General features: G+C 35.4%; 2 protein-coding genes across 2 annotated transcripts in view; one reads left to right on the top strand and one right to left on the bottom strand.

Moving 5' to 3' along the window:
- Positions 1-251: 251 nt before the first annotated feature.
- LOC108737268 lies at positions 252-4,437 on the bottom strand. The gene is made up of 3 exons (XM_018470009.1): positions 3,772-4,437; positions 3,564-3,722; positions 252-1,136 (listed from the first exon to the last, which is right to left on the bottom strand). The coding sequence occupies exons 2-3, from the start codon at positions 3,709-3,711 to the stop codon at positions 472-474; spliced, it is 813 nt and encodes a 270-aa protein (XP_018325511.1). The 5' UTR covers positions 3,712-3,722; positions 3,772-4,437; the 3' UTR covers positions 252-471.
- An 8,189-nt stretch (positions 4,438-12,626) lies between these two features.
- The window catches only part of LOC108737237 (PI-PLC X domain-containing protein 3), a 7,336-nt gene continuing 2,983 nt past the window's right edge, over positions 12,627-16,979 (top strand). The window contains exons 1-3 of the mRNA XM_025980122.1: positions 12,627-13,048; positions 15,504-15,805; positions 15,864-16,022. Of these exons, the coding sequence (XP_025835907.1) occupies positions 12,937-13,048; positions 15,504-15,805; positions 15,864-16,022 (573 nt within the window). The 5' untranslated portion in view covers positions 12,627-12,936. The remainder of the gene's footprint in view (positions 13,049-15,503; positions 15,806-15,863; positions 16,023-16,979) is intronic.

Raw genomic sequence — 16,979 nt, 5'->3', positions numbered from 1 at the left:
CTGTAGAAACTAATTAGACTTAAGTTGTGATAAGGAAAGTAAGATCAAGACTGTTTTGCTTATTCGGTCTTGGTTCGTATCTCGAAAGGATTTGAAAGATTTGGAGTCACCCCTCTTTTACTATAAACAAGGATGAAGCCTTATTTGTAGGTATTAAATCAAAAGAAACTTTTGAAAAAACTTAGTAGCACAAACTCATATTCCCCAAAGAAAAATTAACAAGAACATTACCGTAAGTAAAAAGTGTTTTATTTCTATAAATTTACAATAATTCTGACAGTAATAAGTTTATAATAACGAAAAGTTATTTATTAACAATTACCATCCATTGGAGGCATTTAGAGCATAGTTATGATTATTACTATTCAATACATGATGGTGTACTTGTAATTGAACATGGAGATTGTGTCGCTGGTTGAATGCATTTGAGTCCTTAAGTGAAGGATCCCGCTAAAGATCCACTAAAATCAATCAATAAGTTTGAGGATTTGGTGTAGGAGATGTTTTAACTGATGTTGAAGCATGCATATGCGACTTCGGTGCAGACGTATTATATAAAATGTGACCAATAAGTTGCATCGTCCCTATTTTGAATTGAAATTTTTGGCGACTGTTCATTTGACGCATATCTGGTAAAATACTTTTTAGAAATTGTAAATCTGAATCTTCAAGTTCCTTCATCCTACTATTTTTCGAAACAAATTGTACATCTGAATCTTCAAGTTCCTTCATCCTGCTGTTTGTCGATTGAAAGATTTCCATAGCGCATTCGCCCTCTAATGGATCCGTTTGTTTGGAAGCCTTTATTGTTTGCTTAATGCAAGTCTCATCAATATTGGACTCTTGGTCGTTTGAAAGAATTCCGTCTTCGCTTGGCGTTTCTTCTTGAAAGTTTTCAAAATCGATACCTTCCGTTTCGTCGATTTCATCAAAACTGTTATTTGTTTCGTCATGTTTTTCTGGTTGAGCAGGAATACTGCTTCGTGATTTGGTGTAAGGTAATAGAAACTGGAGATAATCTGTCAAGTAATAACTTCTTTGTAGTTTAGCGGCCAATCCACTCTTTTTAGGCTTTTGTCGTAGATACCGGGTAAATGCTGAACGAATGTTTTTCCACTTTTCTTTGCAGGCTGTAGCTGCAACAACATTTTTGCTTATTATTTCTAGTTCTACAGATTCTTTGAAAAGGCGGTAGAGATGTAGACCCGGATCGCCTTTGACAAAAACAAATCGCTTTTGGAAATTTCAAAAATTTTAAAAGTTTGTATTTGAAACGTGACTCTGCATGGTTATGAACGGTGGACAACGAGTACAGTGGGGACGAAAAAGTTAAGTACGTTTGAGGTGTGGTGTTTTAAGATGATGTTCAAAACACCACGGATAGAAAAGTTTTTAGACATGAGGAGATTTAGAAGTCATTACGATATAAACGAGACGAGTAGGTGGACACCTTCTTAGATATAAAGGATTAGTTAGGGGCACCCACCCCATCTGATGGAGGTTCGATTCCCGGCGAGGGCGAGGCAGCAGTAACATTTGTTCCTCATTGGGGTGATCTCTAGAGGGTAGAATAGTAATTCAAGAACCAGTGGGACAGAAGTAGACATAGAGGAAATTTACTGTTTACGGTTTGCAAATGGTAAAAGATGTGGATTACTCTACTTTTCGAGAAATGTGAAGATTTACTCTGGATAGGAACAAGTATAGGTGCGGATCTAACCAATGTTTAAACAAAAAAATTTCATTGGGTTAAGGGTTAGACGACTTTTTGAACGGGACTTAATGATTTAATAAAAATTTTCCTACAACGAAGACTTGAACTGTTAACCACTATACAGCGAATCATTTCTGAACACCTTACGACGATGAGGGCAGATAATTCGTCAGGAAAATTTAACTTTCAAACAAATAACGTTTCATTTAATGAAGATCCATTTTACGTACAATAATTCTAATAGTGGTAGAAGCGTTAAGGTAGACAGGGTCAGATTGCATTTAATATTGTTTGTAAATAGATTTTATGTCAATTCCTGATGAAGAAATGCAAACTGTTAAATAAGCACTTAATTGTTATAGTGTAAGGGATGTTTTAGTTTTCCCAAAGCTCACTTTATATTAGAATTCTTATTTTACGGATTAAATTCGTTCCATCATTCGTCTGTTGGCGAGCGTCATGGAACGATGTCATTTTTATCGGTGATTTATAGTGAAACACATTTGATCGATCGAAGTTGCCGTTTCACTAGCTAATGCTGGGCCAGTATAATTACTGTCTGGCATTCAAGGCCCGATCCAGTAACTTAGCCGCTCCTGGCAAAAATAATATTTGCCGCCCTTTACAATGACACTTTGTATAAGTCATAAACATGTTATTCCAGAGATGGAATGGTGCAATTATTGACCGACCGACATTGTATGTGTGTAATATTGTTGAAATTGTATAATATTCACATGTTAGTCTACTAGGGTCTCTGAACGAGTATACTACACTGCAATGTATTAGAAATGAATCTCCAGGACGAACATTATTACCATTAGTCTCCAGAAAACTGTTTTTTTTTGCATACATACATAGACAAGCAAATCAACTTGGGGAATCTACTAAAACATCGTTTTGTAGGATAATAAAATATTTCCCAAAAAATATATTACCTACCAACGAAATATCGGAAATAATTACTTCTCATAACGTAGTTGGGGAATCCCTGGGATACCTAAACGAAACGAAAAGGGTTTTCAATTCAGAAATGTAAAGTTGGTAAAGATTTTGGGAGAATTTTCTTGTACGAATCCAAAAATAGTTAAAAATTATTATATTTGAGTGCCCCAAAGGGTTAGTTCCTTCTTTAAAATCTATTGCGCTGTCTATGAAATTACAGCATCTTTAAGAAAAAAAAAAAAAAAAAGAAAAGATTAGGTACTTTTTGTCGGGTTTCTGAACACTATAATTTTTATAAAAATTTTCTCTTCGTGCAATCACCCGGCGCCCCTCAATGCTGTCGCTCTGTGTATTTGCAAGGCCGACGCCCCCCCCCTCTTAGATCTAGCCCTGTTGACATTTTCATAGAAGGTATGTGAAAAAAATATTTCGCACTTAGTTATCGACAGACGATTTCCGGTGATATCAATCTTCTGCAGCTTTAACCAAATAGATCTTAGTTATGTATCTGATAATGTTTTTATATCGTCTGTTGACAGCCTAGGCCGATTATACTTACCACGAGACAGACAGTTTGATTTATTATAACTTTGGTACCGATTTGAATTTTCCAGAAATAGGCAGACGATATGAAATCATTACGAGATTTTCATATTTCTAGTGATAGTGGTGCCTTTTAATGCCTTATTACAATATTACTTATGATACGATAACTCAAAGTAAAGTATTTCAATCGTGAGTTGGGGAGGGGGGGTTTATTGGGTACATCAGTACTTGTTGCCTTCGCTGACCTTGAAACTTAAAATCTTACTTTACGTTAGTCCATTACATTCGAATTTTTTATCAAATTAAATGGTACCATGCGTAATTAAGCCTAATAATAATAATGATACTTCATACTCACTGGACTCATTTAACTCTGCGGCAACTTCGTTCCATGTTTGCTTCTGAATGTGCCGATTGGAGTACTGGTCCATGGTGTAGTCGTACAGTACTCTGTGCTTTTCTATTACTTCAAGGAATTTAATGTTGAAAGCCGGATCGTCCCTCATCTTTCATCTACCTATACTATATTTTATTGTGCGATCATACAAAAATACCCTCTGCCTTACCAACGACCTCACGACAACTGTCGTTTCGAAATGGAGATCTCGTTGCCTTGTCGTATGAAAATTGTCGTTGGTCGAACCGTTAGGTGAAACAACACGACGGCTGTCGAAGCAGAACGGCGTCGCACACAACATGTCGTCGAGAAATGCCTTCGCGTGTATGAACGACAGTGGCGTAGTTAATATAGACGAACTTGGAGCGCAAGGACCAATGGCCAACCTCATATTAATGGTCTTTAACATTCAGTTATGAACATTAAAAGTTTTTAAATGTGAAGACGTTATTGGTTTTACGCCAACATTTGAAAATCCAGTTTGCAGTAGATGTGTAGTGGATCAATGATTTTGAAAAAAATTGATATCATTCATCAGTACTTAATTGCATTAACTAATTTCAGAGATTTTTTCCGTTTTTTTTAAACGATCAATTCTGCATTGATACGAACGACTTGCGCAGGATTGACACGCAAAATCGTGAAGCGTTAAACATTTTTTTTAATCGAACCTTGACGAAACTCTTTTACAAAGAGTGAGTGGATCGGCTTGCGAGTTTCGATGATTTAAGGAGCCGGGCCATAGGTTCAACCATAATGTAAAACCCAAGTAAAACGTACTGTACAAATTAAATGATGGCGTCCTGTGGGGTAAACCACTCTGGACGTAAACTAGTCCCCCATTCGGATGTCCAGGCGGGGACTACCTCGGGGGATGTCATCAATAAGTGCAATAGGGGTAGGTGCAGTATTTCACGAGTCGGAGCGTGGAATGTTATACTTAAGGATGTGGGTTCTAGGGAAATGCGAATATTAGCTCAGGATAGGAATTCGTGGAGGTGCATGTCCAACCAGTCTTAGGACTGACAACCTTGTGATGATGACAAACGACTTTTCCTTACAACTTAAATAAGTAGTGTACATTTCTCGACTTTCATAAAAAAAATCTTTCCAACTCTACCGGTTTACTAAGAAAAAGAAAAAACGTGTTTGAGCTACAAATTAGTAAGGGCTTCCACGGTCAATTGATGATCTGATGCTGGCCTGATTCGAATCTAAAGGCCATGTACACATCCAGCATCGGAGATGTAAGGAGCTTTGAAGAAACTTGCCCTTGTGTTAACGAAACTTTGGAAAGCAATTCCAGTCGACGATGGTCTTTGTTTGAAATGTTTCCGATTTGTTGGTATAACTTGAAACAACGATGAAAAGTGTTTTTGTAGAAGCAAATCATTTGAAATTTTTTATTATAATAATAAATTTTNATTATAATAATAAATTTTAGTAATAAGTTTACAAAAATACATACGTATATTTCTGGCACTTCTGCAGCTTGCAGCACCAAATGCATATACATCGGCCGCCCCTGATTTTTATAATTTTTGATCATGATTCAAATTATTTACAATGTATACAATTTTTAGAGGTTTTATTTTGCGAAAAACTCATTTTTTATTTTTGAATTGGATTTGCATCGCTTTTGTTTTCACGTGCTATAGCATTTTAAAAAATGCGCTTTCGTTTTTGTGTATACGCTATCTGTTTACTTTCTCGGTGATAAAAATTCACTTTTGTTTTAGCTGTTGTACACAGTGCCAGATAGAGTGTATTATTGTCATTGTTTATCTTTATAACATGTCATTTGCATAAGGTCATCAGTGAGTATGCAGGCATATTTATTCTATACAGTTACAGTTAATCACAAAAGTTAATGCAAGTTTACTTCTTCCTAAAATTATTACCCACTGCCTAAAACATTCCATATCGGTCATAATGTCACATTTTATATGCAAATTTTGTGTACACCATCATCAGAAGATTTGGAATTAGCTCACGCTGTTCCCTATCATTTCCACCATGAATGCAAACTTGTTACGAATGCCCGATATGGCGTTAATTGTTGTAGAAAGGTGTTAACATGGTTGTGATAGAAATACACGTAGATTTTTGGACTTTCAAGCCCCCGTGTAGGGTTTCTGTTTGTGCTTTCAAAGATGTATTCGAATCTTTTGGAAAAAAGTATCCGTTATTCGTATAAGCCAGGTAATTCGTGAAGTATCTCAAAATTAGCAATAAAACAAATGGTAAACTCGAACGCTTTCTTACCAAAAGCAAATAAATGAGTGAAAAGGGATAAAAGAACAATTGCTACCTAAACAACTGGGTCAGAGGTTCCTGGATTACGTACTAATAGATAGAGAGCTGAAAGCCCTCACAAGAGAAAAGAACAGAGCTATAACATTACAACAATGGTATATTAAACAATCAATCAAAATACAATTAGAGAGAAAAAACCCCCCAAAAGAAAGATACATATATGGGACTGATGGGATTTTGAATACTACCAAATGAATCCTTTTGAAGAAAGCGGACTTCCGGACTTCCTCCAAATATCAAGAATAGAAAACCAAAAGCTCTTCTAGTTGGTTACAAAGCTAATAGGAATCTTCCAGACCTGTTATATCGAGGACAAGATGGCGGCTTCAATTCAGAAGCAAGACCCCCCCAAAGGGATGTTACATACCTAAGACTGGTGGGATTGTGGGAATGAGGCCTTTTGAAGAAAGGGGACTTCCGCACTTCCTCCCAGTGTCAAGAATAGAAGGCGAATAACTTTTCTAGTTGGCTGCAAAGCTAACAGGAACCTTCGACACCTGTTATATCGATGACAAGATGGTACCCTCACTTCAGAAGCAAGAGATCAGCCCACCAAAACAAAGTTGCATACATATTACTGATTGCATATAGCGAATACTACCAAATGAGTCCCTCTGAAGAAAGGGTACTTCTGGACTTCATCCGAATGTCAAGAATAGAAGAGAAAAAGGGTTTCTAACTGGCTGTAAAGCTAGCAAACTTCGACAGGTATTATATTGAAGACATGATGACACCCTCAATTCAGAAGAAAGAGACCCCCACAAAAGAAAGTTGCATACCTAAGACTGACGGGATTGTGAATACCACCAAATAAGTCCTTTTGCAAGGGCAAAAGATTAGTATGCTTAAATTTGCAGATGATATAGCAGTATTAGCATCTAGCAAGGAGGACCTAGAGATAGCTTTAAATAAAATGGAAGCGGTACTGACAGATCAGTACTGTATGAAAATAAATAAAAGTAAAACTAAAATACTGATATGCAAGGGAAGAAAAAGTAGGGAAAGAGCGAATATAAAGATAGGAGACGAAAAATTAGAAGAAGTGGCTGATTTTAGATACCTAGGAAGTCAGATAAGTGAGGATGGAAGGAGTAGTAGGGATATAAAGCAGAGGATAGCGCAGGGTCGTGTCGCCTTTAATAAAAAGAAGTCACTTCTATGCTCGCGAACGGTTAATTTAGAAATTCGAAAAAGGTTGTTAAAGGTGTATGTTTGGAGCACGGCGTTGTACGGGTGCGAAACATGGACAGTGGGAGCGGCGGAAAAGAAAAGGTTAGAAGCGTTCGAAATGTGGTGTTATAGGCGGATGATGAGGATATCGTGGGTAGAAAAGGTTAGAAATGAAGAGGTATTGGAAAGAATAGGAGAACAGAGGACTCTATGGAAGTCAATAAAAAATAGGCGAGATAGGTTGGTAGGACACCTTCTCAGGCATGAAGGTCTAGTCAGAGACACATTAGAGGCAGAAACAGGAGTTAGGAGGGGTAGAGGTAGACCTAGGTTAGATTACTGTTCGCAAATAGTTAAGGTTGTGGGCTGTTCTAGTTTTAGGGAAATGAGAAGTTTAGCTCATGATAGGAAAGAGTGGAGGTACGTGTCCAAGCAGTCTTAGGACTGACGACCTTATGATGATGAAGTCCTTTTGAAGGAAGGGTACTTCCCGACTTCCTCCGAATACCAATAACAGAAGACCAAAAGCTTATTTAGTTGTCTACAAAGCTAGGAATCTTCGACACGTAAAAAGAAAAAGCGCACATATGGTTGATCTAATAGAACATCATTATGTAAGGACCCAATTGTGTAGATTAACGACCTTCTTAAAGCTCCTATAATATTGCAGATCCTTAAAATTTGTTTCTCAAAATAAGAAGCAAATGCTGAAGAATAGTAGACTCAAGCAGTTTTTATGTGAACTGTAGATTTATAGCATGCAATTGCAACTGATAGAAGTATTCTCTTTCATACCAGGAACATGTTTACCAATTAATCTAACAATAATCGACTCATTAGTAATGCGAGGTCGTGGTTTTCTCCTCGAGCATTGTCCGAGTTCTTATAAATGTTAATCAAATGGTAATACCAAGGCACCTGTTCCATTATTAGAGAGCTAATTATACGTGTCATTAGAACAAGAGACTTATTTAATTTGTTTTGTTTTCTTTTTGTGCGAACACTCTTGGTTTAAAAAGTGTGGAAAAGTCAGGGTGTGGTTAAAGTAGCTAGTAGCTCGTTGTTACACGTACATGATTATCCGATATAAATTAAGTTATTTTTCATTTTAACGACTTAACGGCATATGTACTGGCACAAACATTTTATTTATAACATGTGCAATAATAACACATCTATTTTCGGAATATACAACATACTTCCATATATTTTATGCATGGACCAACAGTGGGCCATTCGTCCGTGATTTTTACAAAGTTTGTCTTTACCTTTACTATGGGCATTTCGTTGTTTTTTAGTTGTATATACGAGGGTGGATTGATAAGTTTCCGGCCTAACCAAGAGATGACGCCACTAGGCCTACCTTGAGGTGACATTCTATAGTACCATCCTTNGAGGTGATTATACAGATAGAGATGGTTATGAAATTTGTCAGTACAATGTGGAATATATACAAGAATCCAAGAAGTGTCACAAGACAGGGGAAGATCTAATCGGAACCCTTCTCGACATCGGAAGGACGTTGACATGGGTACAGTCTGACATCTACCTTGCTTACCAAAAAAATGGAGTAGAAGGAGTAGAGACATGGGAATAGATGGTTGTTGTAACGACCCTAATTTTTGGCGGATGACCAAGTGATCGTGACAGGCTGTGAGAGAGATGTGGAAAAGTTGGAGAAGAATACCAAAGATAGGGATTCAGTATAAATATCACTAAAACCGAATACTCAAAAGTATAACATGGACAAATTGATGATTCAGATCTACACGTACGCCCAGTGCATTTGGGAAGTAGGTAACAAGATAAAAAAGTAATTGGTTTGCTGAATCCGGTTCTATCTGTGGTCAAGTAAAATCGAAAATAGCCATATATAGAACACTGGTAGAGCCAATTCTAACGTACGCTGTTGAATGTTGGTAACATACGGCAGAAGATAGAAGAATGGCGAAAACAGTAGGAATTGTGAGTCTAAGATGATCCTGACGGAAATCAAGAATGGAGCACTTACGAAATAAAAAAATTAGACAAAGAACGAGAAGAGTGTATATCAGCTGAAATATAATAGAGTCAAAATAACTGCAATGGTATGGACACGTAAAGAAGATGGGGGATGAAAGATGTCAAAAAGGGGTACTACAATAGTGCTCTCTAGGAAAAAGAAAGCGAGGAAGACCGTCGACCATAAGACAAACGGTGTAAATGATTATATGAGAGACAGAGCAATTGGCAAGGCAAATGGTGTAACAGGTCGAAATGCTGCATGCGGTAGAAACTGTAGGATCCCCGCTTGCATATAAAAAAATATTATAGTAGGACTCTATTTAGCACATTTTTTCACAATATTCTCACAAATACTAATCGCAAGTTATACCTTCTTAATGTTCAGTCTAATTCAAATAAACGTCCAAGTTTGAGCGGGTTCAACTAGTGTTTTAATTGAAATATTTGGATACAAAGCACCTCAGTACAGGCAGCCAACATTACACAGGTGTTTTATTGTACGCTTTCATTTTTGCATAAAGTGTGCTATTTTGCAACGCCTATGAGTCTGTTTTTATTCGACTTTTTCTGTCCACGACACCTACGTTTTATTGTAATTAAACCAGTCGATTTAAGTGAGAAATCGATGTAATAATAATAAATAAGTACATAGGTTAACATAACAACAATCTGTGCATCATTTCCTGGTTTATATTTTTAATTACTAATAGTAGTTAATATGCGATATTAATGTGAAAATTCATTTTCGATATTCTATCCTCTACAAACTTCTTCAGGTTAATGGGGAAAAATATCTTTGTTTTGCTGTCACACCCTCATTAACCCGAGGAAGTTTGTAGTGGACAGAAAATCGAAAATGAATTTTCACATTAATATTGTTTACACATTATCGTTGCAGTACAATGTTGCTATTAAATATTCACTACTTAATACAATTACTTAAAACTTAAACTAATGAACAGATACATATTTACAATGAATTACATTGTTTTTTCATTTGCTACTTATGCATTTGTCACATTTCTAAAAACGTTTTTCATACCATAAGTTACTGCTTTCAAGCAATTTAACTAATTGCTGTCATTATATGTAATTTAGTAGAAACAACAAACAAATAAATTTAATGACCGAATAAATACTTCAAAGTATTCGAGGTGGGTAGTTCAAAACACATTTCGCAAAAAGTCAACGACACCACATTGAAAATAATTCAGATCAACAGAAATCAGAAAATATTTTATTATATAAAAAAAATAAGCGTGTGTGTTTGCAATCATTGACGTTGTAGCATAGGTTTTGTAATTATTTTCAGTAATTATATCAAATAGTTTCTCTTAAGGGGAGTCAAAACTTTTCCAATGTCTGCAATGTACTTAATAACCAATTCGAAAGTAGTGTTAGAGGGTACATACCCCATTTATAGAGTGTAACACAAATAAATGTCGAGTTTGCAGGAGGTGAAAGAGCACTATGACAATTTGGTAATTGTTTGTTTATCCAAAAGTTCACCGTTTTCAAGAAAAAACTAATTGAAAGTACAGGTAAATTCAATTCCAGTCCTAAAGAAATACGACAACGCAACGTCGCATTCAAGCGGCTGCGAATGAGCAGTATCTTATCAGTATGTTATTCTTTAAATTTGATTAAGTGTGATTCAGGGTGTTTATGTTAACAGCTAATCTCTAGTAAAATAAACCTTACTATAGCTACTACGTATACTATTGAGGTTTCTTGAAAATCAATTTAAACCTAAACATGCAACTTCGCAACAAAAGAAACTGTTTGAAAATTCCATTTACTATTGACTCAGCCTTCAGTATATTGTGGATGGAATGATCTACTATATATTTAGAAAATCATTTGGTTACTATTATTGGTTACCTCGAAAGAAAAAGAAATTGCTAACAAATTTTAACAAAAAGCCTTGGAAAAAGGACAATTTAATCAAAAACGAAAAAGAACATTGAAACTAACCACGTGGAACAGAAATAGGCGAGATAAGTTGGTGGGTCACCTTTTCAGGCATTAAGGGCTAGTTAGAGACTAGTTTTAAGTTTAGGAAAATGCGAGGATTGACTCGGGATAGGAAATAGGGCAGATGTGTGTCCAGACTGACGACCCTATGATCCATGATTTTTTGGCGATTGCAATTTTGAGTATATAAGCTCTATTTTTAAAAAAGAGGATTAAGAATGTGTAAAATTACAGAGGAATGAGTCCAATGGGATGACTGAAAGAAATAATAGAGGACCATATTGAAGAAATAGATCAACAATGTGGGTTTCACGCTGGTCAAACAACATATTTGTCCTACAACAAATAACAAAAAAAAGAAGGCTGGAAACATGGGCATAACTGATATTTATAGACTTGGATAAAGCGGTACGGTATCTTTGAAAATATTGTTTGAGGTGATTATACAGATAGAGATGGTTATGAAATTTGTCAGTACAATGTGGAATATATACAAGAATCCAAGAAGTGTCACAAGACAGGGGAAGATCTAATCGGAACCCTTCTCGACATCGGAAGGACGTTGACATGGGTACAGTCTGACATCTACCTTGCTTACCAAAAAAATGGAGTAGAAGGAGTAGAGACATGGGAATAGATGGTTGTTGTAACGACCCTAATTTTTGGCGGATGACCAAGTGATCGTGACAGGCTGTGAGAGAGATGTGGAAAAGTTGGAGAAGAATACCAAAGATAGGGATTCAGTATAAATATCACTAAAACCGAATACTCAAAAGTATAACATGGACAAATTGATGATTCAGATCTACACGTACGCCCAGTGCATTTGGGAAGTAGGTAACAAGATAAAAAAGTAATTGGTTTGCTGAATCCGGTTCTATCTGTGGTCAAGTAAAATCGAAAATAGCCATATATAGAACACTGGTAGAGCCAATTCTAACGTACGCTGTTGAATGTTGGTAACATACGGCAGAAGATAGAAGAATGGCGAAAACAGTAGGAATTGTGAGTCTAAGATGATCCTGACGGAAATCAAGAATGGAGCACTTACGAAATAAAAAAATTAGACAAAGAACGAGAAGAGTGTATATCAGCTGAAATATAATAGAGTCAAAATAACTGCAATGGTATGGACACGTAAAGAAGATGGGGGATGAAAGATGTCAAAAAGGGGTACTACAATAGTGCTCTCTAGGAAAAAGAAAGCGAGGAAGACCGTCGACCATAAGACAAACGGTGTAAATGATTATATGAGAGACAGAGCAATTGGCAAGGCAAATGGTGTAACAGGTCGAAATGCTGCATGCGGTAGAAACTGTAGGATCCCCGCTTGCATATAAAAAAATATTATAGTAGGACTCTATTTAGCACATTTTTTCACAATATTCTCACAAATACTAATCGCAAGTTATACCTTCTTAATGTTCAGTCTAATTCAAATAAACGTCCAAGTTTGAGCGGGTTCAACTAGTGTTTTAATTGAAATATTTGGATACAAAGCACCTCAGTACAGGCAGCCAACATTACACAGGTGTTTTATTGTACGCTTTCATTTTTGCATAAAGTGTGCTATTTTGCAACGCCTATGAGTCTGTTTTTATTCGACTTTTTCTGTCCACGACACCTACGTTTTATTGTAATTAAACCAGTCGATTTAAGTGAGAAATCGATGTAATAATAATAAATAAGTACATAGGTTAACATAACAACAATCTGTGCATCATTTCCTGGTTTTGTTCTTCTAAATTAAACAAAGAAATGACGTTGTGGACTATGTTTAAATGGTGAATTTGTGAAAACCGTGGTTTCTACAGTTTATTTATTCGTTTTACAAATTGGTTTAGCAATTAGTCCACTTACGTTTCCCAAAATGAATACCCCTTCGGCGAACACAAAAGAATTAAACATAGATTTGGAAAATTGGATGAGAGAACTACCTCCTCGGTTGAAAAATATTTCAATTATTTATCTTGCCATCCCTGGTAAGTTAAGAATTCTAAAATAGTAATAATTGCCGATTTATCATTATAAATATTATCCTTTTGGCAGTTCTTTGTGTTTTCTGTATTCAGTGATGCTTCTTTATTACACGAAATTTGGAAAGGTCAACATCTGAACTCTCAGTGGAGATTCTATCTCCATCAACTTTCACCAAAATACGAAATAATTTTAACCTTCTTATAAATATTTCCATAATTTTGTTCAAATCTATATGTTGTATTAACGGATTTTTTAATCCCCCACTAAAAATTTTATCTAATATTGCATTTTTTTGAAATTTAAATTTTGGCTACAATTCAGCATAATATGGTCTTCAACAAGTATGAATGAAAAGTAACGCCCTCTAGGTTTTTTAAAAAGATATTGGCGTTTTCAATTTTCACTAAAATCAGCTTCCCTAGGGGAAGGGGAGATGCGGAAATAAAAACTTCTTGTAAACCAAAAAAAGACATTATCATTCATGTTGTCTTTCCGTACCGGAAAGAAATTTTTCAAAAACTCAGAACGATTTTAGAGTCTCTAGGAGTCGAGGGTCATCACTATATAAATGGCACCTCGCAGTCTAGAAGTTCTTATATTCAAGTTGAGCTCATAGTTCATGCTTGTTTGGTTACATAAATAAACACAAATTCATTTTTCAAGTTGAGAAACCTCGTCTAAAAAGATGACCTTTCAAACGTGTACTCGAATTTTGTATTTCCATAGTCATTTACGATTAGATTTATATACTGTTAAATGGATGCTTAATAATGTCTAAAGTGATATCAGCTGAACGTGAATATCTCTACTGGTATTTACCTGATTACCTTCTTTATTTCAGAATGTCTCAGAAATCCAGAGATAAGTTCCGTTTCAATCGTTCATGCCAAATATCAATTTTGACTTCGGTTTTGTGCTTTGTAGGTCAAACTTCGCCATCGTATACATGTTTTCAAATACGTAATCATGTACTTCATTTTAATTTTTACCATTGTAGACCACAAATTATAGATTTGAAATCTTTTATGCGGTAGCAGTATCTCTCCGATTTTAGTAAGCTCACTCCTAACTGAGATCTTTCATTTAATTACCTAGGTTATTTTTTTTAGGCAATTTTGTCAATAATTGCATATACTCTTAGTTGTGGTGTTTCAAATGTAGATTTTGATACCATTCTTAGTTTAGTTGAACTATTTTCCAGTCTTAAAAAACAACAAAATCCTCAATCTTGATGCCAGTCTTTTAAGTCGAGATTCAGTACAGACTTTTATCAGTATTTAGTTGTTTTCTAATACGCATATCATCATCGTCATCATAGTGCCTTTAGTCCAAAAAATAGTTGGACTAGCATCTCCACTGTTTCCCATCTGAAGTCAATCCTTACAATTGTAAATCAGTAGTTAGTTTGTTTCTACTATATCGTTAACTTACTTTTCTCCAATATTCCAAACATACACCTTTAATTTCTAAATTCGCGAGCATAGAAGTGACTTCTTTTTATTGAAGGAAACTTGACCCTGCGTTATCCTCTGTTTTATATTCCTACTACTCCTTCCGTCGTGACTTATCTGGCTTCCTAGATACCTAAAATCAGCCACTTCTTCTAATCTTTCGTCTCTTATCTTCTTCCCTTACATACCAATATTTTTGTCTTAGTTTTATTTATTTTCAGACAATACTGTTTTGTCAATACCGCTTCCATTTTATTTAAAGTTATCTCTAACTCTTCCGTGCTAGATGCTAATACTGCTATATCATCAGCAAATCTAAGCATATTAATCTTTTGTCTCTCTGTATCTATCCCTACAGTTGTACTGTCTTTAATGATGTTGATCGCGTCTTCTATGTATAGATTAAAAAGTAGCGGTGACAGTGTGAATCCTTGTCTTGACTCCTTTTCTAATATTTAGTTCTCTACTTTGCTGCTCCAACTCTGTAACTGCCTGTTGCTCTTTATACAAACTAAGTTTTTTAAAAGCTTTTTCTTTCTAAATCTACAAATCCTATGTACGCACTCTCCTTTTTCTATCGTTTTCTCTAATATTACCCGTAAAGCTAGTAAAGTGCTTCCGGCCTCCTCTATCTTTTCTACACCCAAATTGATCTTCCCTTAATAGTTCTTCCGCCCTTTTTTCTATCCTTCTCTGTACAATTCTAGTTAAGAGTTTTGACGCATGGGAAGTTAATCTAGTTGTTCTAAATGTCTCGCACCTATTCGCGCCTCTCTTTTTAGGTATGGTTACTACCACCTTCAGTTTATAATCCTCTGGGACTTTCCCCGTCTCGTAAATGTGACTAACCAACTTAAACATACGATCTCCAACCTCTTATCCTGTATGTTTTAAAATTTCCGCCTCTATCCCATGTATACCCGTCTATAATTACAAGAAAATCTAGAAACTGCCAAATGGGTACCTGTTAATATTATTATTATTCTACTGGTATATTTCTCCTTAGGTACCCATGATAGTATGACATTTTCGATAACGAGAAATTCGACAGTATCACCAGACGCCGCGGGCTTTATAAAAACCTTAAGTATCTTAGGACCAGTTCTTAGGCTTGTAATGTCCCGTTGGTCAAAAACCCAATCTCTAAATGTAATGGAGCAACTGATCTATGGAATCCGGTATTTCGATTTACGAACCGCGACAAAAGATGGCTCGAATGATTTCTATTTCGTACACGGATTATACGCAGGTGATGCTGAAACAGAATTAAGGACTATAAATCAATTTCTTAACGAACACCCGAACGAGGTAGGAAGACTAATTAAATCTTTCCATGCTGTTCGGAAACGTTTGGCATTTTTCTTAGGTTGTGATATTAGATTTTCAACATTTCTTTGAAATGAACGCGACCGACCACGAGAGGCTTATGAAATTGCTTTCGAAAGTTTTTGAAAAAAAACTTGTGCCATATTCATCAGTGATGGAGCACCTTTCGTTAAACTACCTGAATCAGGCTAAATATCAGGTACGCATTGCAAAGTTCGAAAGGGTGTTCTGCAAATGTCCCGAAAAGTAGACAAGGATAGGTATAGTTGGGACGATCTAAATTAGCATGGTCCATAAAAAAACTGTCGCATTTACTTTTTTCTTTTAATTTACTAATTAAACTAGAGCGGTTACTGACAGAACTACAGTCTACTTTTACACACGACAGACGTTGTAGGGAATATCGTGAACATAGAAAAGAGATGTCAGGTAGGAATTGCAGCGGACACTAATAAACAAAGAGAAATAACGTTACACCAATTAATGGGTAACAAAAAGAGAGGATGACAAGCAGAATTTGAGCATATTTAAAGAAAGTTCAACATTCTCTGGAATTTAAAATTGCAATGACGCTTGCTTAAGGATGTTTGGGAGGTACAATCGGAGACAAGAGTACATAAAATTAGAAATTCGTGATTAATTACGTTTTGCAGCATATCATGAGGTAAATAAATACTATCTATACCTAAAAAAAAAGTATACGGTTTGAGAGAAAATTTGGATTTTGACTAAAACATTGAACAAAATAAGAAATAACGAATAATATGGAAAATTATGGACTTTTGGCAGTGAATATGCCTTGATTTCAACTTCGAAACAAAAAATTATTTAGTTTCAATCTCTATTAATAATGAGCGTAAAACTTTTTAATATGTTTAAATTAAAACTTTAAAATTGCATTTATTTCAGACAATTATAAATATTATCATTATATTATCAAGTAAAAACGAGATTTTCAGCTAAATTTTCATTTTTTCCTCGATAACCATTTAGTGAATTTGAATAACCTTACGCTAAAGTGATTCAGAGTTCAAGTTACTTATTATAAAAATTTGAAATTTCTGGTAGCTTTTTTTCTGTTAATAAAAATAAATTTAATCTGTTCGGTTAACGAATCTCCATAAAATGACGTGTAAAATTACAATTTTTTAAAATT

This window comes from Agrilus planipennis, unplaced genomic scaffold (genome assembly GCF_000699045.2).
Source record: "Agrilus planipennis isolate EAB-ADULT unplaced genomic scaffold, Apla_2.0 scaffold176, whole genome shotgun sequence".
NCBI lineage: Eukaryota > Metazoa > Arthropoda > Insecta > Coleoptera > Buprestidae > Agrilus > Agrilus planipennis.
The sequence above is the reverse complement of the archived record's forward strand: the minus strand, read 5'-3'. Positions and strand labels throughout refer to the sequence as shown.